This window comes from Lepidochelys kempii, chromosome 9 (genome assembly GCF_965140265.1).
Source record: "Lepidochelys kempii isolate rLepKem1 chromosome 9, rLepKem1.hap2, whole genome shotgun sequence".
Taxonomy (NCBI): domain Eukaryota; kingdom Metazoa; phylum Chordata; order Testudines; family Cheloniidae; genus Lepidochelys; species Lepidochelys kempii.
Window position 1 is genome coordinate 27,447,417 of NC_133264.1, and position 24,506 is coordinate 27,471,922.

The following is a 24,506-nucleotide window of genomic DNA, read 5'->3' on the forward strand; positions in this document are numbered from 1 at the left end:
AAAATGACTAAAAAGAGGCCTTTGCAAAACCATTTGCTTTTTAAAACATCAGTGCGGGAAATTAAATTAAAATGGTATTTTCCTTATTCATTATTAATTTGAAAATTGAATTTAAATATATACTTGCTCGCTTTACATTTGTATTGCTTTCATACTGCCAAAGACACCACTGAAGGCTAATTTCCATCAGACACTGCCTATGAAACATGAATAACTTTTAGCAAAAAGGTGTCATTTTTGGGTTTCGTTTACAAAGAGAAGCTATGTGTGAAAAATTAAAATTTATGTCATTAATTAAAATATGCTTTCCTATCAAGATTTTAAAACACAAAGGAGCCATTCAAATGCACCTTATTTCTAAGTAAATCTACTGTTCCTGAAAGGTGCTGGATGAAGACTGATGTTCATTTATAAACCATTATAAAAATGACTATTGCTATGGTATCTAGTGCTGTACAAGGATTAAAATCCACCGGGGGAAATCATGCCCCACTGAAGTCAATAGGAGTTTTGCCATTGACTTCATCGGGTGCAAGATTTCACCCACCATGAGGGTTGTTCATCATCGAGGTATAAGCAGGACCTCTTGACTGGGTTCCATTCAGCAACCTATCCTGCTCTAAATTACTTTTAGAAAGTAAGAAAATAAATTCTAAGTTGCTTCTGAGCTTGCCACTCTGTTTTCTTTTGCCTTGGTGGTTTGGAAATTCTTTTGGTGAAGGAGAGATGGATCTTAATGCATGATCTGAAAAACAGCTAGAGTAAGGTTCTTCCCAGCTTCTTTTGGGAACATGTTCCAGAGTCCTGGGTTGTGTTGTTGAGAAGATCTACCTCCTGCTCTCACAAATCCAGATCTGGACTCCAACAACAGTAACCTGCTAAACAGGTTGCCCGAGAAGTGTCATTTGAAAATAACCTGGGCATGTCCCATTGACAGCTTTGTGAATCTGTACCAAAACTCAGCACTGATCTGGTGATACAAGGAGAACCAGCGCAGGTAGCAAAGCATTATATAGTCTCTTTGGACTGTTACAGTTAGGAAATAAGCCACTGTGTTGTTTACCAGCTTTATGAATTTGTCTGTGCTAAGAAAGAAAAAGAGCACATGTGGCAGTAATCCAATATGGAGGCGACAAACATTAATGGCAGGTCCTTGTCCAAGAGGAACAGGAGAAGTCTTGCTAGCTGGGAGTGGTAAAAACTCTCTTCTAGCTGCAATTTGATTTTCCTGAGTCAGTGAGGAGTCCATAGACTTTGCATTATCCTAGTACAGTCACAAGCCCTTGATGGAGGAAGAGGTACTCATGTTCCCATTTACCTTCTTCACTTAGTATTAATTGAGTGTCCCTGGTGTTCAGTTTGAGCCAGCTGGTCTTCACCCAGGCTCTCAATTCCCTCAGGTGCCATGGCCTGTGAGAAAGTGATGCCTGAGAGATACATAGAGCTGCATGTCATCAGCATATTGTTGGCATCACAAGCCATGTCATCAGGTAGATGTTAAACAGAAGCAGAAATAGAACTGAGCCCTGAGGTACTCTGCGCGTCAGAGCTCTTAGGGAGGAGAAGCAGCTGCTCATCATAACTGAGCCTTTTTAGAAAGGAAAAAAAGTTATATTAGCCTAGTTCTGTCACCTCTTGCCAGCACATGTAAATGAGTTACCTGCATCTCAGGATCAATACTGTCAAAGGTTGATAAAAAAGCAAGTAGTATGAATGTCATTGTCTCACCTTGGTTCATTGCCACCGGGACTTGTCTATCACTATGACCCACGCTGTTTTGACTCTGTGCCAACCTCGAAAAATCGAGCAAATCTTCTGAGGTTAGATGCTGCCGGAGTCGGTGCACTACCACCTTGTCTTTGACCTTGTTCAGGAATGAAAGGTTTGACACCAGGCAGAAATTAACAAGAGTCACTGATGTCACACGCTGGCTTCTTGAGAACAGGCCAGACTGCCACGCATTTCAACGTGCCTAGCAGAGTGCTCTCCGAGGGAGGTTTTGATTATTTCTGCCAGCAGAGGGCTTCTGTCCACACAACAGGTACCAACATGGACAGTAGCCAGCACATGCTTCTTCCTGCTGATACCTCTCAGTCATAACCTGGAGAAGCCACCTTTATGTTCATTGACCAGGCTCATTCAGATCTTCATCTCTTAGCTGAAATTGTCAGAAGTACCAAACCTACTGGTGGTTTTTGTGATATGGCACCTATACATTAGGAATGTGTCTGACACCACTCATTTCAAATTGACCAGTGAGCAACCATGAGATGGTAACAAAAATTGTCACAGATAGATATGAAATAATGACCTTTACGTAGAAGACTTTTTATCCCATTACCAGACCCACAAATCATCAAGTCCCCAGATACATTGCAATGAGAATTGTTAGAGCCTTGAAAACATCTACCTACCTGCAGCATACAACTCAGTCCATAAACTAGTGGACGATGTTGTGGGCAGGAAAAGAAATCTGAACAGGCTAGCTGTACCGGGCTCACCACAGGACCTGTTGCAGTAGGACTTGGAGCTGCTAAAGGAGGATTGTTTGGTCCAATAATCATATGAGGTGAGTGTGCAGCTACGAGGTTAGGAGTATCACTTAGCAATAAAGACAGTCGTCTGGCACAGAAATAAGCAAGGCGACGGGACAGGTAGGCTGATTGAACAAACTCTTCTGAATACTGAAAAAAATGCATAATATATTAAGCAAAACAGACTTTTCAAGGTACTCACGTTCACTACAATTCTGATATCTAACATACATAAATTAGAAGGGATCATCTAATGCATCTAGAAGATCTCTCAGACAGAAAACATTGTTGAAACACTGGTCTACAGTTCTGACTCTTTAAAAAAATCTACTGTCCTGAACGAGCATTTTTGGCCCTGTTTTTCTATTTAGAAAACCTAATTTATGTATTCAATGCATGAGGAATTTCAAAGCATTAAAAATGCATATAAAACTGTAGTTTAGTCCAAATGCGAAGCATCTGGAAAAAGATTTCACTACTTTTTATAGGTAGAACATTAGTACATAAGCAATTTTTACAAATATACTGAAGAGCACCAAATAAAAAAATGTTATATAAGGGATATTTTAAAATATAATTGTTTTCAAAAATAACTATAGCTTTAAACCATGCTCTGTACCTGCAACATTAGCGGTAACAAAAGTTTAAGAAGTTCATCGTCAGCAGGTCTGATTTTTTCCAGAACATCCAGTATCCATGTCAAATACTCATGTCTTTCAAGCATTCCCTCCTGAAAGAATTTTGTTTTAGATTGCATCAAAATTAATTGGAAGCAGCACACAAGCAGCTTTATAATTTTGTTACAAATGCTCCTTTATCATGCCACTTGGTTCTGATCTCCTGACTCAAATCAAAATGATTTTAAGACTTGATGATAAGACCCTACAACTCTCAAAGATTTTTTAAAAATTAACCTAGAAAGAAAAATATGCAAGAACTAATGCTACTGAAAGAGCCCAGTAGATGAAGAAGCAACCATGAACTGGAATGGACTATGCACACAGTTCAAATTCACCAGACTGTCTGAACCCTATCCCCTTGACAGATTCACTATCATGACCCCTGGCAGCTCTAAGCCTGACCCCTGGCACCACAGAGACTTGTTTCTGTCTTAGTTCCCCCTTCTCAGACCTTCAGCTTGGCAGGGAGTACACACTCTCCATGCACAGCCTCCCGCTACCTTTCTTGATTTACCCCACAACAGAATTCCTTTTTACTGTTATTTTTAATAATCAGACTAGAAAGAGGTGCTTAGTGGCAGGCTAGGCAAGTTGAGTGCACAGTGGACCATGCAGGAGGAGAGCAAGGCTGATCATCCAGGAGGGGAACTCCACAAAGTACACTCTCATGGAGCAAAAAACTGATTCAACACCAATTTGTTGTTCTTGGTTTTTGAGGTCTGATGGTGTAGTCTAGTATCTGCAAACGGGAAATCAAGAAACCCTCAAATGCCGAGATTGGATCCCTGCATGTGACCTGGCTTTAGGCCCATACTAATTGTACAATGGTTAGTCTATACAATAGCTATTTTCTAGTCACATCTTTTTTTAAACTTCTTATAAACCAAAATTACTTTAACTTACAACAACACAGATAGAAAGAAACAGTTACTTACTTTACAATAACAGGTTATTTGAGATGTGTTGTCCATATATATTCCACGGTTGGTGCAAATGCGCCCAATGCACCTGAATTCAGATTCTTTTGGCCAGTAGTATGTGTTGGTGTGCAATGGTTACACACTGAGTGTCCTCGTGCATTGAGCATAGGCATAAAGAGCAGGATGGCCTCAATTATCTCTCAGTTCTTTCCCCCAATACAGAATCCAGGTGTTATCAGACTCTGTAGTATCAGGGAAGAAGGGCGGGTCATGGGACATGCATGGACAACACATCTCAAAGAAACAGTTACTGTAGGGTAAGTAACAATATTTTCTTTGAATACTTGTTCATGCATATTCCATGGCTAGTGACTCACAAGCAGCAGCCTAGATTATTGGAGGTGAGTGCTACCAGTCAACCTAAACAATGGCTACAGGTAGGCCATTGGCCTCAAGGATACTAAAGCCCCTCCTATAATTTTCATTCTGTGACTTGGAGTGAGTATTGATTTTTCTTGGTTTACTTGTAGATCTTAGGGTTGCCAGATGTCTGGTTTTGGACCGGAACACCCGGTCGAAAAGGGACCCTGGTGGCTCCAGTCAGCACCGCTGACCTTGCCGGCCCGTTAAAAGTCCAGTCAGCAGTGCAGCAGGGCAAAGGCAGTCTCCCTATCTGCCTTGGCTCCACACAGCTCCTGGAAGCAAGAGCATGTCCCCCCTCCAGCTCCTAGGTGTAGGGGCAGCTGCAGCCAATGGGAGCTATGGAGGTAGCGCCTGCAGACAGGGCAGCGCACAGAGCTGCCTGGCTGCACCTCCGTGTAGGAGCGGAGGGGGGACATGTCGTTGCCTCTGGGAGTTTCCTCAGGTAAGTGCCACCCGGAGCCTGTACCCCTGACCCCCTCCCATGCCCGAACCCCCTGCCTAAACCCTGATCCCCCCACCCGCCCTCAGAATCCCCCCTCCCACCTTCCTATACCCCCACTCATCCCCAGCCCCACCCCAGAGCCTGCACCCCCAGCACAGAGCCCTCACCCACCCCCGCACTCCATCCCTCTGCCCCAGCCCTGATCCCCTTCCCACATTCTGAACCCCTCGTTCCCAACCCAGAGCATCCTCCTACACCCCAAACTCCTCATCCCCAGCCCCACCCTGGAGCCCTCAGCCCCAGCCAGAGCCCTAACCCCCTCCTGCACCCTAACCCCCTGAGCCAGCCCAGTGAAAATGAGCAAGTGAGAGAGGGTGGTGAGAGTGAGCATCAGAGGGAGGGAAGATGGAGTGAGTGGGGGTGGGGCCTCAGAATGGGCAGGGCCTCAGAGGAGGGACGGGATAGTGGCAGGGCAAGGGTGTCCGCTTTTGTGTGAGTAGAAAGTTGGCAGCCCTAGTAGATGGTATCAAGTGGAGTACTCCAGGAGTCAGTCCCGGGGCCAGTTTTGTTCAACATCTTCATTAATGATCTGGATGATGGGACAGATTGCACCCTCAGCAAGTTCGCAGATGACACTAAGATGGATATGCTGGAGGGTAGGGATAGGGTCCAGAGTGACCTAGACAAATTGGAGGATTGGGCCAAAAGAAATCTGATGAGGTTAAACAAGGCCAAGTGCAGAGTTCTGCACTTAGGAAGGAAGAATCCCATGCACCACTACAGGCTGCGGACTGACTGGCTAAGCGGCAGTTCTGCAGAAAAGGACCTGGGGATTACAGCAGATGAGAAGCTGGATATGAGTCAGCAGTGTGCCCTTGTTTCCAAGAAGGCTAATGGTATATTGGGCTGCATTAGCAGAAGCATTGCCAGCAGATCAAGGGAAGTGATTATTCCCCTCTATTCGGCACTGGTGAGGCCACATCGGGAGTACTGTGTCCAGTTTTGGGCCCCCCACTACAGAAAGGATGTGGACGAATTGGAGAGATTCCAGCGGAGGGCAACGAAAATGATCAGGGGGTTGGGGCACATGACTTACGAGGTGAGGCTGAGGGAACTGGGCTTGTTTAGTCTGCAGAAGAGGAGAGTGAGGGGGGATTCCAAAGAGGATGGAGCTCAGATGTTCTCAGTGGTACCAGATGACAGAACAAGGAGTAATGGTCTCAAGTTGCAGTGGGGGAAGTCTAGGTTGGATATTAGGAAACACTGTTTCACTAGGAGGGTGGTGAAGCACTGGAATGGGTTACCTAGGGAGGTGGTGGAATCTCCATTCTTAGAGCTTTTTAAGGCCCGGCTTGACAAAGCCCTGGCTGGGATGATTTAGTTGGTGTTGGTCCTGCTTTGAACAGGGGGTTGAATTAGATGACCTCCTGAAGTCTCTTCCAACCCTAATCTTCTATGATCTAAGGGATGAAAAGTTGCAGTCTGTAGTATGGAGCATGAAACCTGTCAATGCAACTTTTGCAAATGAGCCAGTCAACTAAACACAGATAAAAATGAACTTGTTTCCTGAGGTAAGCCCCCACTATTGCCAGGCATTTTCTGAATACCCATCATGCTGTCAATCGGCAGAATGGGAGAACACTGTCCTGGTAGTGGGAACTGCCCACTTGTCATCTCAGATACCTTCTACAGGCAGGGTGAATCACTATATGGAAATAAGCGTCTTGGAAGTGAAAGCTATGAACAGTCGTGTGGATCTAGAGTTGGAATCACCAAAATTACAGTTACCAACCTGAACTTGTACCTGAAGGGGTTCATTTGTCCCAGGTCCTGGAAAAGGTTCCAGCCCTCTTCCTTTCTGGGATTCAGAAAGTAATAAGGGTAAAAGCCCTCCCCATGCTCTTGAGGTACTTCTGCCACTGTTCTGAGATATGGCAGTGACTGCACCTCCTGGTGTAGCGTGCTGTCCTGAAAAGGGGCCCTGAAAAGGGATAGGTGGGGATTGGGGCTGCACAGTAAGCAACAAAGCTCAGACACTGCAAATCTGACTTGCAGCCACAGGCAGTGAGAAAGCACTGAGAAGCAGCTGGGGTCACTCCTCCCTCATGCCCTTGGTTGGAGGTACAAGGACACTCAGGCCACAGGCACAGCCCCCAACAGACACTGCTGGCCAAAAGAACCCAAACTCAAGTGCACTGGGTGCATGCGTACCAAGAATGGAATATGTATGGACAAGCACTGGAATCAAATACATGCTGAAAATGCATTTATGGAGGGCACAGGGTCTAATGGGCTGAGCAAGTGACTAATCAATTAAGGGCTCAGAGAATCTCGAGCTTTAACCCTGTTCAAGCCACTGTCCAACACATGGTACCTGACCTCTTTATGCTTCATTCATACAATTTGGTCAGAAAACTAGGCTTATGGAAGAAGCACCCTCTGCTCCCACACACACATAACCTCAAGTTACAGTTGAGCTGAATTACACTATCCTATAATGAACAAATAGCTCTTTCATTACCAAATATGAAGCTACAAGTTTGCTATCAGCAGGTTGCACCTGAATTAACATTAATTTGCTCATTATCTGTTTCAGTGACTGAAAATGGGAAGTTTGATAATAATGTGCATTTCTTTCTAAATTAAAAGGTTTAAATCCACTTCATGCAAAATTAATCAGTGGTAAGACAAGAAAGTTGCAGCTTTGTCAAAGTGACAATAACTGTGCGTACACCAGAGTCATGGGAAAGGAGACCCAAGATGTCCTAAACCAGGCACGCAAAATTAAAAACCAGTTGAAAGTTTGTCCCTAAATCTGAATGCATTTAACCTCATAGATCTAATACAGAGAAAACTTAAAACAATATCATACCTAGCAAATTTTAACAAAACATGCATAAATTGTAAGCTGCTAACTGCAAATTACGAAAGAGCAGGCAAAGTGCCAAATTACTTTTAAGTGCATTTTAAAATTGGACCCTACCTAATACAGTCATCCCCAAAAAGGCACTTTTTACAAGGTTACCTGAAACAGATAAAATGCCAACTTTTCATTATATTCCCACTGCTTCAGGGCTTGTTCCACCTCTTGAGGCATAGCTACTGAGCCATTCCCTTGGTTTGAGGACACATGATAAAATTCTGCAATCTTTGCCAGCTGCTCTCGAAGGTATCTGGTTGAGATCTGAGTCCATTCTATGAAATAAGTTTACAGTTAAAAATTGACTTATTTTTCTTTTCATGTGATGACATATTTGATTCTTCATAGTAAAAATACAACTTTTCAATTACCTCTACAGTCAAAATACCTTTTCATAACATTAAGCAGCAATTGTATAACATGACTCTGAACTAAGAGGTTGCGTGTGTGCGCATCTCCTGTGCTTTGTTTTCAAAGTGTACACACCAGGAATGTGTCCACCTGTATTTTAAAACTTACAAATACCAGCTATGCCTTTAGGGAATCACCCATCTGCTCCATCAAGGCTCAATATTCAATCACAAAGCAACCTTGCATAGAAGTGTAGGAATATACTACAATTAATTATTTCGATATGGAGTCTTACTTTTTCCCCGCAAAGAATTATAACAAATAAAACAAAAACAGGATTTTACACAAGCCAGAATGATTGGAAATAAAAAAAAACGTTCTTATAATGCTTTGAAATTGATCTATAGCAACTCTGATTTCACTTTTTCTCCAGAACATAACCTTCTTAGAGCAATTTATTAGATCAACAGACCGGCCACTGCAGTATCAAACGCATCAAGACAAGACTGCTTTGACGGTTCTCAAGTCAGACTGACAAAGACGCAATCACAGATTTGAGTCATCTTGCACTGCCTGTCACATAGTCATGACATTACCAGCAAGCAGTAGTGCTTCTCTTAGCCTCATCCAACCAGTGAGTCTACAATGCAGGATGCTTTAGTGGGGGCAGGAAGAATTAGTACATCAAATTACATCAAAACCATAGGGGCAGAAATTCACCCACTAGGTCACCTTTGGCAACCTCAAAGCATAAGAAGGTCAACTTCAATTCATTCTGTATCTCAGAGAGCTAGTGACACATTGCTTATGCCACTTGTCAGAACTGCCAATAAAACTCTAGATCTTACATTTATTTAAAAGGCCTCTATCCAAAACCTTAAATCAAAATGAACCAACAGCCTCAGGGGCACCCAGTCCTTGCAGTCTCCTTTCACTGTACCCCTACAAACCGCCCTTGGTCTCTTGGTGCACAACCACTTGAGAACCAAAGGTTTCCCCAGGCACAATTCTCACTATCTCAAAAAGATTCCCCTTAAGGGAATCATGACTACCTAAAGATGCATTGTCTGTCCTTAGCTCCGACCCCTAGGGGTAACAGCTGCCTTACAACGCGAGTCTTGCAAGGTGCTCGGAGAAAGGGAAAAATAACCCATAGACCAATCCAGTCTGCTGCCGGAGAAGATTGCAGTGTAACTCTCAAAATGGCCACAACTCCACCTGACCATAGAATCATAGAATATCAGGGCTGGAAGGGACCTCAGGTGGCCATCTAGTCCAATGCTCAGAGCAGGGCCAATCCCCAACTAAATCATCCTAGCCAGGGCTTTGTCAAGCCTGACCATAAACTTCTAAGGAAGGAGATTCCACCACCTCCCTAGGTAACGCATTCCAGTGTTTCAGCACCCTCCTAGTGAAAAAGTTTTTCCTACTATCCAACCTAAACCTCCCCCACTGCATACGTGAAAGAATCTTTTGGCACTTTCTTACATACAACCCTACTACCTGGGCCTACCTCTGATAGGATGTTCTCTGACCAGATGGTCAGAGCCAACAGTGACTGAGCTAAGGGATGGCTGTGCTGAACTTCAAAACTGACTTCAGCAGAAGCTACAGCAAGTGTCAGCCCACTTGAGTCCACACACAAGAAAGAGCAATACACAACAAATAATATTGCGTTCCTCCTTTATACACAGGACGAGACGGATATTAAAACCTTGAGCCATCACCAACTTCAGTGAATACACTTAAAAGTTCATCCTCAAGTAGCTTAAGTCACGAAATACAGGTTTGATTATACAAAAGCCTTTAGGATTAAAAAAAAGATATCAATTCTTTACTTGTACAATGTATTCTGCAATATTTTTATAGGATCAGATGTGTGCTAGTGCTCTACACAGAGGTTTGAATGCAATTTCCATGACCTGATCAGTCTCCTTCAGACCCCCAAATAAAGTAAACGTCCTTTTACAAAACCGAGCAGGAAGGAGAATTTCCAGTTTCACAGTACTGAATGGGCAGGAAGCTACTGAATTGGGGAAAGGTGGGGGGCAGTATAAGGCAGGCAGCCCACTCCCTGGGAGATCTTTCCCAAAGATTTGTAGGCGATAAGAAGCAGAGGTAGAAGAGCTTCTTGCCACACCCTGTAGTCAGGGGAGTGGTCAAGCCTCAATGGCAAACTCAGTATTCCAAGCAAACTTTTGGGGTGTGACCCAAACCCTCCAGTTTTAGCCCACTGGAATTTTGCTAACTAAAAGGGCGAGTTTCCCATTACTTTAATCTCAGCACTTTTGGCTACTCAAAATATGACTCAGATGATTTCTACTACTAATGTTTTTTTTTCCTTTTTGTGGTATGTCCAACTGCCCTGCTGAGTTTACCAAAACAGCTTCTTCTATTAACTGTACCTTTTCTTGCTTCAGAAAATAGCCATTATTTCTAACCTTACAGCTGATAGCTACGGAGAACAATTTCTCCACCTAATCTTTGTAGCGCTCCTTTTAAAAGGTTATGCCTCAGATTTCTACCCGAACATGACCTCTTTTTTCCTCCTTTGAAATGCAGATACCTCAACATATCTGAATATGAATTTAAATGCCTATTTTGAGGCACTCCAAATTGAATATTTGGCCCTAAATCTTTCCTTCTAGCTCATTACACCCAAAACCTTGGGTCTTCCTGTTGGCAGTTGCTCGTCTGAACTCCTAACATTTTCACTGAAGTCATGTAAGCCATTTGTTGAACCTTACATTAATATTTGTAAAGTCTTCTGATGTCTTGCCTTTCAAAAACCAAACACCCCTCTCATCTTGCAGATTCGGTCTTTTGTCTGACTTGCACACCTCACAGGACACAATTAAGCATTTATCATCTGTGCACATGAAGAGGATTTCTGTGAATACAAACTACCACCGACATGACAAGCTTTGATCTTGCCATACACAGAACAGTGCTAATCGAAGTTAATTAATCCACTACCATTTACCTCATTGAGTGTTTCGTTCTAAAGTTTAGAGTGAAGTGAACAATGTAGTAAAAGGCTATGTGAAGTTTTGCAATAATGACGTGATTGCTGCGTTTCTGTCATTCTTATTCAGATAATCACAGAAATATGGACCCAGTATGAGAGCAATACACAAAATATGGTGGAACTTTTCTTAAAATTAGTACAAATGCAGGAGTGGGTGGTAGCAGGGTCTACATGGACAGTTGATACGTGCATGCTAATGTGCTTTAGATTCACATCGCAGCTTGCTGCACACTAACTTTGTCTAGACAAACCTTAAATTAACGAGGGGTGATAATTTAGGTGAAGGATTACCTACCTTAGCATTCCTCTTTTCCATCCTCTTAACAGTACAGCTGAATTTACTAGGGATATTTTTTTAATATCCCACAAGAGACAAATATGTTACAGAGTTATGTTTAACCAGCATGCAGCATATTTGAGAATACTGTAGCACATTCTTCTATGAACACATAAAAGCATTGCTTTGACAGTCTAAACCTGTTTACTATCAGAACTACAGGGACTCCCCATATGAAAGGCTACAGTTTTCATTGTGGCCTGTGCAATATTTGCTCCTCAGGCTTTACGCTAGCTTGCTCATCTTTGAATCTTTTTTCCCTGAATTTCTTCATCATTCTTCCCATCAACATCTACTGAAAGGGTTTTCTCTCCAAAGCTAGTGGCCTGGTACAAAAACGTGGAGTAATTTTCAGGCTTAAACCAACTATATAGAAACGTTTAGTAAATATTTGCTTCAAAACACTCACTCAATTTTCTAAAAACTGTTGCAAATCCACCATTTCACACTTCTTTTCAATGTCACACCATGAAAGGATAATTTTCCCAAGGCAATTTATTACCAGTTCCTCAGTGCCACTGAGTTAGAAACCATGGAGAATGAATGATTTTCATTACTTAAGGCACAGACCTGAAACATTTTGAAGACTGCCAAAAACTAATCAGTGATGTACTGTATAATTATTCTCAGAAAGCTCTAAATAACCTTTGCAAAATAGCAAACTTGCATGCATAATGTAACCTTTAGCACCCATTTGGCACATTCAAAATAAAATCTGTGTTGGAGCTCTAATATAATAGTGAAACAAAAACTAAGTGCATCAACCTTAGGACAGTCCTGTTATCTCGTTTCATTCAGATAACCATGTGCCTCCTCCAGCTATCATCATGGAACTGACCAAAGACAGAACTGAAACCAGAAGTATCCACCCACCTATTTATCCCTCTGTGGTACCAATGTCTCTCCCTTTCCAGGAAGCAGAACAACATTTTCTTCACAAATACTGCCTCAGCTGGTGTAAACTGAAGCTATGCCACAAGTTACACCAACTGAGGACCTGAACCATTGATTTTGCTCAGAAGACTCAACGTATTTATTTTTCTTTTCTTTTTTAAAAAGTCAAGATAGTTTGAGAGAATTCTTTGGTTTAAATGCAGCATTACCAATATTCATTCCAGGCTGAGAAGATATGCCTTTGGTACTCAAACCTAATCCAGTGTCATTTTATATCTCCTTGGGATAGCATGATGTGGTGTCTCAATGAAGATCATGAGCAGAGCTAATCGCCGTGATTAGGGAAGCAATAAACTTACTTCTAGCGGTTAATACTGTAACTCCTCCTACGGACTATCCCTAAAACTGTTTGGAGTAGAGGTAAGAGGATAAAGGTGGTCAGAGACTGGAATAGCAAGGTGGAATAGCAAAAGCAGGAGATAGGAGACAGGTGAGTAAGTGCCTAGGACACTATGTTCTATAAAAACTTATAACAGGTTGCAGAAGGAGAGAAGAGAGTGTGTGACAGGAAAGGAATAGAAAAAAAAAAAGCAGAAGAGAAGCAAGGCAGCACTGGTCACAGGGTTGAGGGTCAGGTCCTAGAGACTCTTCTTCCCCAAAGGTTTCTACATTGGAGAGACCTTGGGAGGGGGAAGGAAAAGATGCACAGAGCCCACAGTGCCACCTCAGTCTCTTTCCCTTCCCTCGGAAGCCTGCCTGCTCCATCTCCCCCATCCATGACTGCTGGACCTCATCAGGAGTTGACACTGCCTTCTGCCTCCCTGCTGCTGTGATATAAGCGACTGTCACAGGAGGAAGAAGAGAAAAAGAAGGTGATGTGAACTCACATGTGAGATGAACTCAGCAGCCCAGCCACCCACCAGCAGCTGCATTAAAACACACACATTACTGAGAAGTGGGGGGTGGGGGAATCCTCATCCAGGGATCCTCTTCTATCACTTCTACTGGGTAAGAAGAGGATCCTACTGCAAACACCCCACCATCTCCCCAATCCTTTTCCCTACAGGGAGGAGAAAGAGGGCCTGCTTCAGCAAGCCCTAACCCTACACTCCATGGCCTGGGGAAAGGCAGCAGAGAACCCACTCACACACAGGAGCTGGAAGGGTCATGAGGGGTTGGAAAGACCCTGTTGCAATGCGTACCCCACCCCTAATGCTTGGGGCGAACGAGAAGAGATTCTGCCACACAAAAAGTGATAAGGGTGAAACAGGGAGTTAGAGTTAGATAAGTAAGGTGGTCATTCCCCCAAAAAGTTGCAGATCTGCTTCACTGATATGGAGATGAGCTTCTCCTGTAGAGAAAAGGGCAAAAAGCAGCAGCAGAGAGGGAAGGGAGAAAAAAAGGCAGACATTTATCCGCCAAAGAGCACTTTTTGTCAGTCACAGACAAAAGGCATGGACCCCAGACCAACCAAATCAAATATCAGGAGGGGGCTTCACTGCCTGACTTAAGGAAACAAGAACAGAACATGGAGGCATGAACCTAATTCAACGTTTTTGGCCTTTTTCCAGTCACTGGTGATGGGACACGGTCCCATTTCAACAGAGTTCTGAAATGCACTCCAGCAATCATTACATATTACAGAGTATCTGGGACCAAACCTGAACACTGGGTCCAAACACACATAGACATTGGAGAATGCCTGATCTAAGCCTCATGGCACAGACCCGTCTCTACCATTTATTATTCTATCTTGGAAAATCCATCTTCAACAGTGTTGCAAAAACTTGCTTCAAGCTGCAATTGTGTCATCCTTAGATTGCAAGATATGCAAGGCCAGACCTGGACAGAAGTTTGATGGGAGTGTGCTAAGGAAAACCCAGGACAACACAACTCATTCATTTTGCCAGTTCAGTAGGAGACCTTTATCTGTTTGTGACAGTACTAAATCAATACTCTTGCAAGACAGCACTGTGCCAAAGGTCCCATCTTTTGGATGAGATGCAAACTGGGTCCTAACTGCCAAATGCACAACTAAACTAGGTTTCAGAGTAGCAGCCGTGTTAGTCTGAATCCGCAAAAAGAAAAGGAGTACTTGTGGCATCTTATAGACTAACTAACAAATTTATTTGAGCATAAGCATTCGTGAGCTACAGCTCACTCCATCAGATGCATTCAGTGGGGGGGAAAAATGCATCCGATGAAGTGAGCTGTAGCTCACAAATGCTTATGCTCAAATAAATTTGTTAGTTAGTCTCTAAGGTGCCACAAGTACTCCTTTTCTTTCAACTAAACTAGATTAATTTAACTTTGTTTCATTTGCTTTCATTAAAGCCACTCTATTAAATACACGGATTATTACACTGTAAACATTGCTTTTTCCCCTTCTGAATCTATACCTTTTTCGTGACATTCTAGTTCCTCAGTGTCTCGCCTATTGCTCTCACCTGTTTTCATATTTAGACTCCTGAACAAGGATTATTAATTTAACACAACACTGTTTTCTGCCACTGGAGCTCAAGTTTATTGCTTTGGGAGTTTGCTGCTACTAATATGCAGTTAACATACAGTCACAGTAACGGCTGCAATAGTATTATATAGTCATACATTATCCAATCCTAAACTAACCTTACAACACTGTCACACAACTTAAAAAAAAATTGTTCAGATTTAAAGATGGCTTTTTTCAGGCTGCCATAATTCACTTTGTGAAAAAGCCAAACTGCCACAGGCTGCAAAAACCTCTTAAAGTCCTGACAAAGAAACATTCTCCAAAAATCCAGATGTGACAGTGGAAAGAACAGAAGGTTAGCAGGGATGAGGAAAGAGTTAAGTCTGCTTGGATAACTTAGTTTTCCTATTTTCTAATGTTGGTAGTTTCTCTAACTTTATCTTTAGAGTTTGGTTAAAGTCTGTGCGTCTCACAGAACATGAGATCCTCTTAAGGGACTGTTTTCCCCCCTTTAATACCTGCAATATGATGAAGTTTTCATCTAGAACTAGTAATGCTGTAACTATTTGCCATTTCTACTGTACTCTGTATCTCAAATCACAGCACAAACATTAAGCAATCTTCACAACCCCCCTACCACATATGATAGAAAGAACTCCTAATTTCTTTCTTCTTAGGCACTACTTTCTCTCCTTTCTTTTTCCATTGCGACTGACCACCCTTTCTTTCAGCCAAGCTCACAATCTCTTATTTTCAGTTCCTCTCCATTCCTATTCCCCAATATCCAAGTAGTTACCAAATCCTACTCACTTTTCCAATATCTCCAAATTTCCACTCTAGTGCCTACGGCTGAAGTGCTTGTCCACGCATTGATTATCCTCCTGAATACTTCAAGCATCATCTTTCTGCCCTCCGCCATTCCTGTATTGCTCTCCTCCACTCCATTTAGAATGCAACTACTAAAATAAACATTCCCCTGCCACTTGGACAATGTCACCTCACCCTGAATCCCTCCACTGAAGACCTCCTCTCATCTACCCCCACCCAAATTCAACTGCCCTGCTTGCCTTCTAGTCCTGCTCAAACTTCCTCTGCCTGGCTGTTCTTAGTTATCACCATCACCTTTACTCATAAATCCTACTTCACTTCTCCCCACATCTCCTCTCATCTTCATGCTTTCTCCCTTGCTGACCCCACAGCCTATTCCCAGTATGCCAGGCATCTCACTCCTTTCAAACCCAGTCCATGACAGTACAAATGTCATCGCCACATTAAATTAAAATATATATATGCTCGAATAATCCCTCTCCTGGGATTTCTAGCATGTTTCATTTGTCTTTTTCAGATTGTAAATTTCTCAGGCAGGGACCACATTTTATGCTGTGTTGCATGCACTCTGGGCACTTCAATAATGAAGTAATAGTATCTTTACCCATGTTTTACAGGTGGAGAAAGTGTCACGGGGGATTAAATGACTTTACAAGGTCATCCAGACAGTAAGTGAAAGAGCTACAATCAGAACTCAAAAATTCCTATCCTCTCACCCCATGCTTAGCGTTTACACTGAGGCATATGTATCCTGTCCTTCCAATCTTTCTGTACCTTTAACTGAACTGTGCAGCCTCTGTAGATGCCATATGGGCCTAACTCCTTGTCCAGCAGCTTGAAAGTATACTTCCTTGCCTAGAGCCAGATTTGCTTTTCTTACAGCACGAAACATGCAAAGTTTTGAAAAAACTCCTTTTTAATCTAATGATATCTAACTAATGATTCGGAATTTTAAGAGTGCCCTCTCTTTTTTCTTTTAATTAAAAGGAATTTTCTATTCACTTTCAAGGAACTAACATCCCAATGTGCACAGGAGGGGAGGACAGGGGATCCTACACAAAAATACTTGGTACTTATAACAAGTCAGTTCAAGTTTGCAGTTTTTTTGCAAATATGATTTGATTTTATTTTGTTTGGTGTGTTCTCATGTTACTTTGCTGTTTTGCTTGTTTGTGTTTCCCAGTTCAATTGTACATTCAGCATGTGTCATATCCTGTGACACAATCCTTTCTAATGACAGAAACAGCCAAGTAACAGTCATTACAAAAATAAATCCTACAGCTCGTATGTCATTTCAGGGAAACAACTCACATGATTTAAGGGCTGCATGACTGAGCCCATGTTTTGCACTTTTCTTGCTGGACTTGTTTGAATGACAAAAGCACCACTTTCTCTTTCGCATTTCCAGAACGCTCTATGCACACTACAGGTTACTTTGTGGAGTATCATACAAGAAGCTGGAAGAAAAAGCGGCCTTGGAATAACTTCAGTGGATGAGTCAGGCCACGTCTACACTGGCAAGTTTCTGTGCAGTAAAGCAGCTTTCTGCGTTGTAACTTCCGAGGTGTACACACTGCCAAGCCACTTAATGCACAGAAACTGCACAGTTGTAGCACTGGAAAAAAAAAAACCCACTCCGCCGAGAGGCGTACAGTTTTCTGCACTGGGGCTACAGTACCAGTGTAGACACCCTGGTCGATTACAGCGCTGCGACTGGCCTCCAGGAGGTGTCCCACAATACCTATTCTCACCTCTCTGGTCATCAGTTTGAACTCTACTGCCCTGCCCTCAGGTGACCAACTGTCAGCCCCACCCCGTACATTCCTTTGCAAATTTGAAAGTCCCCTTCCTGTTCGCTCGTTGATGCGTACAGTGGTCTCAGCGCATCTTTCCAGATGGCCATGCCTGCTCCACGCACCAGGCGATCCCCCACTTGGAGCAATGCCAAGCTGCTGGACCTCATCGGCATTTGGGGAGAGGAGCTGTCCAGTCCGAGCTGTGCTCCAGCCACAGGAATTATGATACCTATAGACAGGTTTCACGATGCATGACAGAAAGGGGCCATGACCGGGACACACTGCAGTGCAGGGTCAAAGTGAAGGAGCTGCGGAACACCTACCACAAGGCATGGAGGCAAACTGCCACTCCAGTGCTGCGCCCACGAGCTGCCGGTTCTACAAAGAGCTGGACGCGATACTTGGCAGCGACCCCTCCTCCACTGTGAAGGCCCCTGTGGATACTTCGCTGGAGAGGAGGCCCCTGGTAAGTGGATCTGATTTTGGGAATTGATGAAGCAAGTTGTTGGGGACAGGAGGGTTGCAGGAAGCAGACTTGTCTCCCACCGCTTGCCTAGTCTGAGTGGCAGAACAGACTGTTGATAGACTTCCCTCTCTTCATGGGAATCTCCCTCAGAAATCTCCAGGAAACTCTCGTGGAGATACTGGGCAATCCGCTGCCACAGGCTCCTCGGCAGAGCTGCTTCATTTCTTTCCCCATTAACAATAACTTTCCTGCGCCACCTTGCAGTGACCGGGGGGGTGAGGAGAAATGGACCATTGCTGCACACAGGCTAGCTGCATAGGCACCAGGGCGGAAGCTGCAGGCTTGGAGAAGACCATCCCTTGATTCCCTGCTCACCCTCAGCAGCAAGATATCTTCCAAAATGATCACGTCCTGTGGAAAGTGTGGGGACAGGAATGATTATCAGGCCCCCGCTACAGTACTGGCTCTACCCGAGTGCCACGTGCCCAGTGTCTAGTAGGGTCCGGGAACAGCAATCTACCTGCCCCTGAGGCTACTCGCCATTTTGGGGCTCTTGTGGCTCATGAGTGCTTGCCTGGGGTCAGCCAGTTATTGACAGGTGTGAGAGTACTGGCTGTGTTTTAAAGCACTGAATCACTGTTGTCTGTGTTGCAAACAATACTGCTTCTGTAAAATGTTGCAATTGAACTTCACAGAGATGACCTTGGGAGCACAGCCTCCCTTATCAGCAACAGAATGGCTGCGGAGAATTAGAAAGCGTCCAAGAAGAACTAAAGAGGACTTTCTGCGTGAGGTTATGATGCACTTGGCCGCCGAGAAACAGGAATTGAAGGAGCAGTGAGACAGCGAGAAGAGGGACCGAAACAAGAAGGCAGTACACCAGAAAGAAGCCACAGAGCAGCTCCTAACAGTTATGGAGCACCAAGTGGACACTTGATACTTGAGACCAGGTGATACTAGGTCTTCAAACAGAGCAGCTCCGCACCTGCTTTCCCCTGCAGCCTCTGTCACAAAACTCTTTCCCATGTGCCTCCCCGGACACCGCCAACACACTCTTATTAACATCCTGGCTCCACTCTCTACCCGCAGCATTCCACTCCTCCCCCCTCACAGTCCAACAATGTGGACTCCCACTACCTACTGCACTCAACACCCATCCCTCTGCAGTTTGGCCCTGCTGAAGTACCAGGTGCATTGTACTCCAAAGGAGAAGGTTGGGTATGATCCCTGGACATACTCAAAGCTGTAGCTGTCCCAGGATGACGACTCCCCTTGAGAACTTCCCTCCCTCCATACCCCCTTCCCCTCCCTGCTGATGAATTCTTTCATTTGACTCTTTCCTCCAGTTGTTGTCTTTTAATAAAAGAGTTGTGTTTGTTTGAAAACAATCGTTATTCTATTAAGTGAAAGCGAAAAAGAGCACTGCAAAGCAACATACAATAATGTTAAGGCCCCTTCTTGCATCATGTGCACCAATCACCTCCTAGCATTACAAGCACTGCAATCTCGAGCATAGCAACAAAAATTAATGGCTTTCAGTTTCAAATTGCTGCCTCAAGGCATCCCTGATCCTTATGGCCCCACGCTGTGCCCCTCTAATAGCCCTGGTCCCTGGCTGTTCAAACTCAGCCTCCAGGTGCTGAGCCTCTGCAGTCCAGCCCTAAGTGAAGCTTTCACCCTTCCCTTTACAAGTATTATGGAGTATACAGCACGCGGCTATAAGCATAGGAATATTGTCATCAGCCATGTCCAGCTTCCCATAGAGGCAGCGCCAGCGGGTTTTTAAACGGACAAATGCATATTCCAGTCATTCTGCACTTGCTCAGCCTGTTGTTGAACTGCTCCTCGCTGTTGTCAAGTTGCCCCATGTATGGCTTCATAAGCCATGGCATTAAGAGGTAGGCAGGGTCTCCCAGGATCACAATGAGCATTTCGACTTTCCCTACAGTGATCTTCTGGTCCAGGAAGAAAGTCCCTGCTTGCAGCTTCTTGAACAGGCCAGTGTTCCAGAAGATGCATGCATCATGCACCTTTCAGGACCAGCCTGCAGTAATGTCTGTGAAACGCCCACCGTGATCCACAAGCACCTGGAGAACCATTGAGAAATACCCATTGCGATTAAGGTACTCAGTGGCTAGGTGGTCTGGTGCCAGAATTGGAATATGCATGTCATCTATCACCACTCTGCAGTCAGGGAAGCCCATTTGTGCAAAGCCATCCACAATGTCACGTACATTGCCCAGAGTCACAGTTTTTCGGAACAGGATGTGATTAATGGCCCTGCACACTTCCATCAACACAACTCCAACAGTCAACTTTCCCACTCCAAAATGGTTCGCGACCAATTGGTAGCAGGCTGGAGTAGCCAGCTTCCACAGTGCTATCACCACGCGCTTCTCCAGTGACAAGGCAGCTCTCATTCTCGTGTCCTTGCACCACAGGGCTGGGGCAAACTCATCACACAGTCCCATGAATGTGGCTTTCCTCATGTGAAAGTTCTGCAGCCACTGCTCATCATCCCAGATGTGCATCACGATCCCACCACTCAGTGCTTGTTTCCCAAGCCCAAAAGCAGCATTCCACTATGGTCAGCGCCTCCATGAATGCCACAAGCAATCTCGTGTCGTAGCTACTACACGTGGTGAGATCAATGTTGCACTCCTCTTGCCTTTGTAGTTTAAGGAATAACTCCACTACCACTTGTGACGTGTTGGTCAATGTGAGCAGCATACTGGTCAGCAGTTTGGGATCCATTCCTGCAGCCCGAAAGAGGCAGGGCACGCAGCACACAAACCGTTGAAAGATGGTGCCAAATGTGGACAGAAGGACAGGGAGTGATGGGATGCAAAGCAATGCATCACGGGGCATTGGGACAGGACCCAGGATGCCCCGCGACTCCCTCCACCTTTTAGGGGCAAAAGAGAAAGAGGTGCTCTGTGGGATAGCTGCCCAGACTGCACCGCTCTGAATAGCGCTGCAAGTGCCACAAACGTGAACATGCTATTGCACAGGCAGCTCTCAGTGTGAACACACAACAGCAATTTTCCTTCTGCTCTCTCTAAGCAGTGCTGTAACTGCCAGCGCTGTAACTTTGCAAGTGTAGATATGCCCTTAGTGTTGGCCCATATTATGGCCTGACCACAGTCCCAGACAGAATAAGCTACAAGATTTGGTGGGACAGATCAAGGCACATCTATGCTACAGTGCAAAATAATCTCTCCGACACCCCACATCCAGAAAACACTCTTCACAGGTGTGGCACATGAGCTGTTTCAGATTTGGAAAAAATTGCAGATGAACAATTGCATCCTGCTTGGCTGCCTCTTTCTCCCCATGTCCTAGATCTAATGCAACATGTTACCAGCATCCAAGTAAACAAAAAAAAATAGTTTAATTCTTTCAACAGAAAGAAAAACAAGCTGAAAGAGAAAGTTCTGTATGCTATTGAAAAGAGCAGATATATATAAAATTGAGAAGCACTGACAAATAGGGCAGCAAATAGGCTGCCAAAACTCAAGTATACTCCTTAAAAGACCTGATTAGGGTTCCCAAATATCTTTCTGGGGTTTGTTTGTTTGTTTTCTTTGGAGGGACAATCCACCAGCAAATGTTCTCAGTGGTTCTTGCAGAACTGGGTTTTGCCCTAGGTTCCCTACAGAGCTAGACAGTTAGACTCCCTGCACTTACGATATCCCTTGCTGCGGCTGGATCCAGTGGTGTCTGTGATGGTTCCAAGATGCACCACCTCTCCTCCTCGCTACACCCTGCTCTCTCCTCCAGCCACTTCTCCATTGAATTAAGCTGGTTGCCATGTTTTACGTTAAGAGGCACAATATGGGATGTTCTATAAATATACTGCTATTATGCCATGCAAATTCAATTAGCCAGCGGAAAGAAAAAGCAGACAAATTAGGTTTATAAACAGCAAAGCTGGGCCCTAAAGGAAGCGAGTAGGAACAGCCAGCAGCACCTAAACCCTTAGGCAGGAGTGAGTGTGGTAGCCTCCAAGAAAACACAGTGGTTGAGGAAAACAGATTTCCCATTATGTTATTTGCATCATCAGCCTGCCTATCCCAGCTGTCAACATCCTATCAGGTCCCAATCTTCCCCAACAGTGACAGATCTAGGATTTGCATTTTAAAAATGCTAGCCCAAAGGGAAATAACTGGACAGATTATGCCTGCTTTGTGCCTTTTTTCCTGGTAGAAGGCAGACTTAAATCTGGCTAGTTGTGGATCCCTCCAGTGCAAGAGGCTCTCTAGGTAAATCCATCCCAGCCCTTGAAAGAGAGGGCTCAGACACAGTTTCCATATGCCCTAATGATGTTCAGACACCAGAACAGCACCTTGGCAGCTAGCATAAGAACATAAGAATGGCCATACGGCTCAGATCAATGGTCCATCTAATCCAGTATCCTGTCTCTGACAGGGGCCAGGGCCAGTTGCTTCAAAGGGAATGAACAGAAGAGGGCACTTTCAAGTGATCCATTTCCTGTCATCCAGTCCCTGCTTCTGGACATTGAAAGTTTAGAGACACTTGGCACATGAGGTTATGTCCCTGACCATCTTGTCTAACAGCCATTGAGGGACGTATCCACCACGAACTTATCTAATTTTTTGGAACCAGTTATACTTTTGGCCTTCACAACATCCCATAGCAATAAGATCTATAGGTTGACTACGTGTTGTGTGACTCTACTTCCTTTTTTTTTGTTTTAAACCTGCTGCCTATTAATGTTATCAGGTGCCTCTAGTTCTTGTGTTCCACAAAGGGATAAACAACATCACCCTTTTCATGGTCTTCCACACCATTCACGATTTTATAGACCTCTATCATATCCCCCCCTTAGTCATCTCTTTCCTAAGCTGAACAGTCCCAGTCTTTTTGATCTTTCCTCATATGGAAGCTGTTCCATCCCCCTCATCATCTTTGTTGCCCTTCTCTGCACCTTTTCTAATTCTAATAGATGTTTTTTGAGACTGGACGACCAGAACTGCACGCAGTATTCAAAGTGTGGGTGTACCGTGCATTTATATAGCGACATTCTGATATTTTCTGTCTTATCATATATTCTTTTACCAATGGCTCCAAATATTCTGTTCACCTTTTTGACTGCCGCTGTACATTGACCAGATGTTTTCAGAGAACTATCCAGGATACCACTGAAGAGAGAGATCTTGGAGTGAACAGCTAATTTAGATATCATCCATTTGTACATAGAACTGGGATTATTTTTTCCAAGGTTCATTACCTTGCACTTAACACCAAATTTCCATCTGCCATTTTGCTGCCCCAGTCACCCAGTTTAGTGACATCCCTTTGTAACTCTTCAGTCAGCTTTGGACTTAAATGATCTTAACAGTGAAGAGAGAGTTATGAATATGCTGAACATCACTGGTCCCAGTACAGATCCTTCGGGGACCCTGCTATTTCTCTCTCTCCATTGTGAAAATTTACCATTTATTCCTACCCTTTGTTTCCTATCTTTTGACCAATTACTGATCCATGAGAGGACCTTCCCTATTATCCCATGACTCTTTACTTTGCTTAAGAGCATATGGGTGAGGAACCTTGTCAAAGACTTTCTGAAAGTACAAGCACACTATGTTAGCACAGGATCTAATGGGTATGGGGATCTCACCCATATCCTTTGCACACAAGACCAATGCAAAGAATTAATGTAGCTTCTCCGCAACAGTCTTGCCTTCTCGGAACACTGATTCAGTACCTCAATCGTCCAGTGGCCCCGTTTGGCAGGCTTCTTGCTCTGATGTACTTTAAAAAAAAATATGCTATTTGCGTGTCTTTTGCTAGTTGCTCTTCAAATTCTTTCTTGGCCTGCCTTATATTTTACACTTGACTTGCCAGAGTTTATGCCTCCTTCTATTTGCATCATTAGTAGTGGACTTCCAATTTTTAAAAGGATGACTTTTTATCTCTAACTGCCTCTTTTACTCTACTGATTAGCAAGAGTGGCATTTTTTGGTCCTCTTTCTGTTTTTTTATTTGGGATATATCTGGTTTGAGCCTCTATTATGGTGTTTTTAAATAGCCTCTGTACAGTTTGCAGGCATTTCACCCTTGTGACTGTTCCTTTTAATCTCCATTTAACTAGCCTCCTCATTTTTGTATAGTTCCCCTTTTTAAAGATAAATGCTACTGTGGTGGGTTTCTTTGGTATTTTTCCCCTACAATGACACAATTTTAATTACACTAGGGTCGCTATTACTGAGCAGTTCAGTTTTATCCATCTTTTGGACCAGATCTTGTGCTCCACTTAGGTCTAAGTCAAGAACTGCCTCTCCCCTTGTGAGTTCCAGGACTAGCTGCTCCAAGAAGCAATCATTTAAATGTGTCTAGAAATTTAATTTCTGCATCCCTTCCTGAGGTCATATATCCAGTCAATGTGAGAATAGTTGCAATCCCCCATTATTA

General features: G+C 43.9%; 1 protein-coding gene across 13 annotated transcripts in view; it reads right to left on the minus strand.

The window, feature by feature from the left end:
- The window catches only part of MED12L (mediator complex subunit 12L), a 321,153-nt gene that overhangs the window by 263,701 nt on the left and 32,946 nt on the right, over nucleotides 1-24,506 (minus strand). For all 13 annotated transcript variants that reach the window (XM_073359681.1, XM_073359680.1, XM_073359679.1 and 10 more), the window contains 3 exons: nucleotides 8,025-8,194; nucleotides 3,154-3,264; nucleotides 2,415-2,684 (listed from right to left, as the gene is read on the minus strand). In XM_073359681.1, coding sequence (XP_073215782.1) covers nucleotides 2,415-2,684; nucleotides 3,154-3,264; nucleotides 8,025-8,194 — 551 coding nt within the window. The remainder of the gene's footprint in view (nucleotides 1-2,414; nucleotides 2,685-3,153; nucleotides 3,265-8,024; nucleotides 8,195-24,506) is intronic.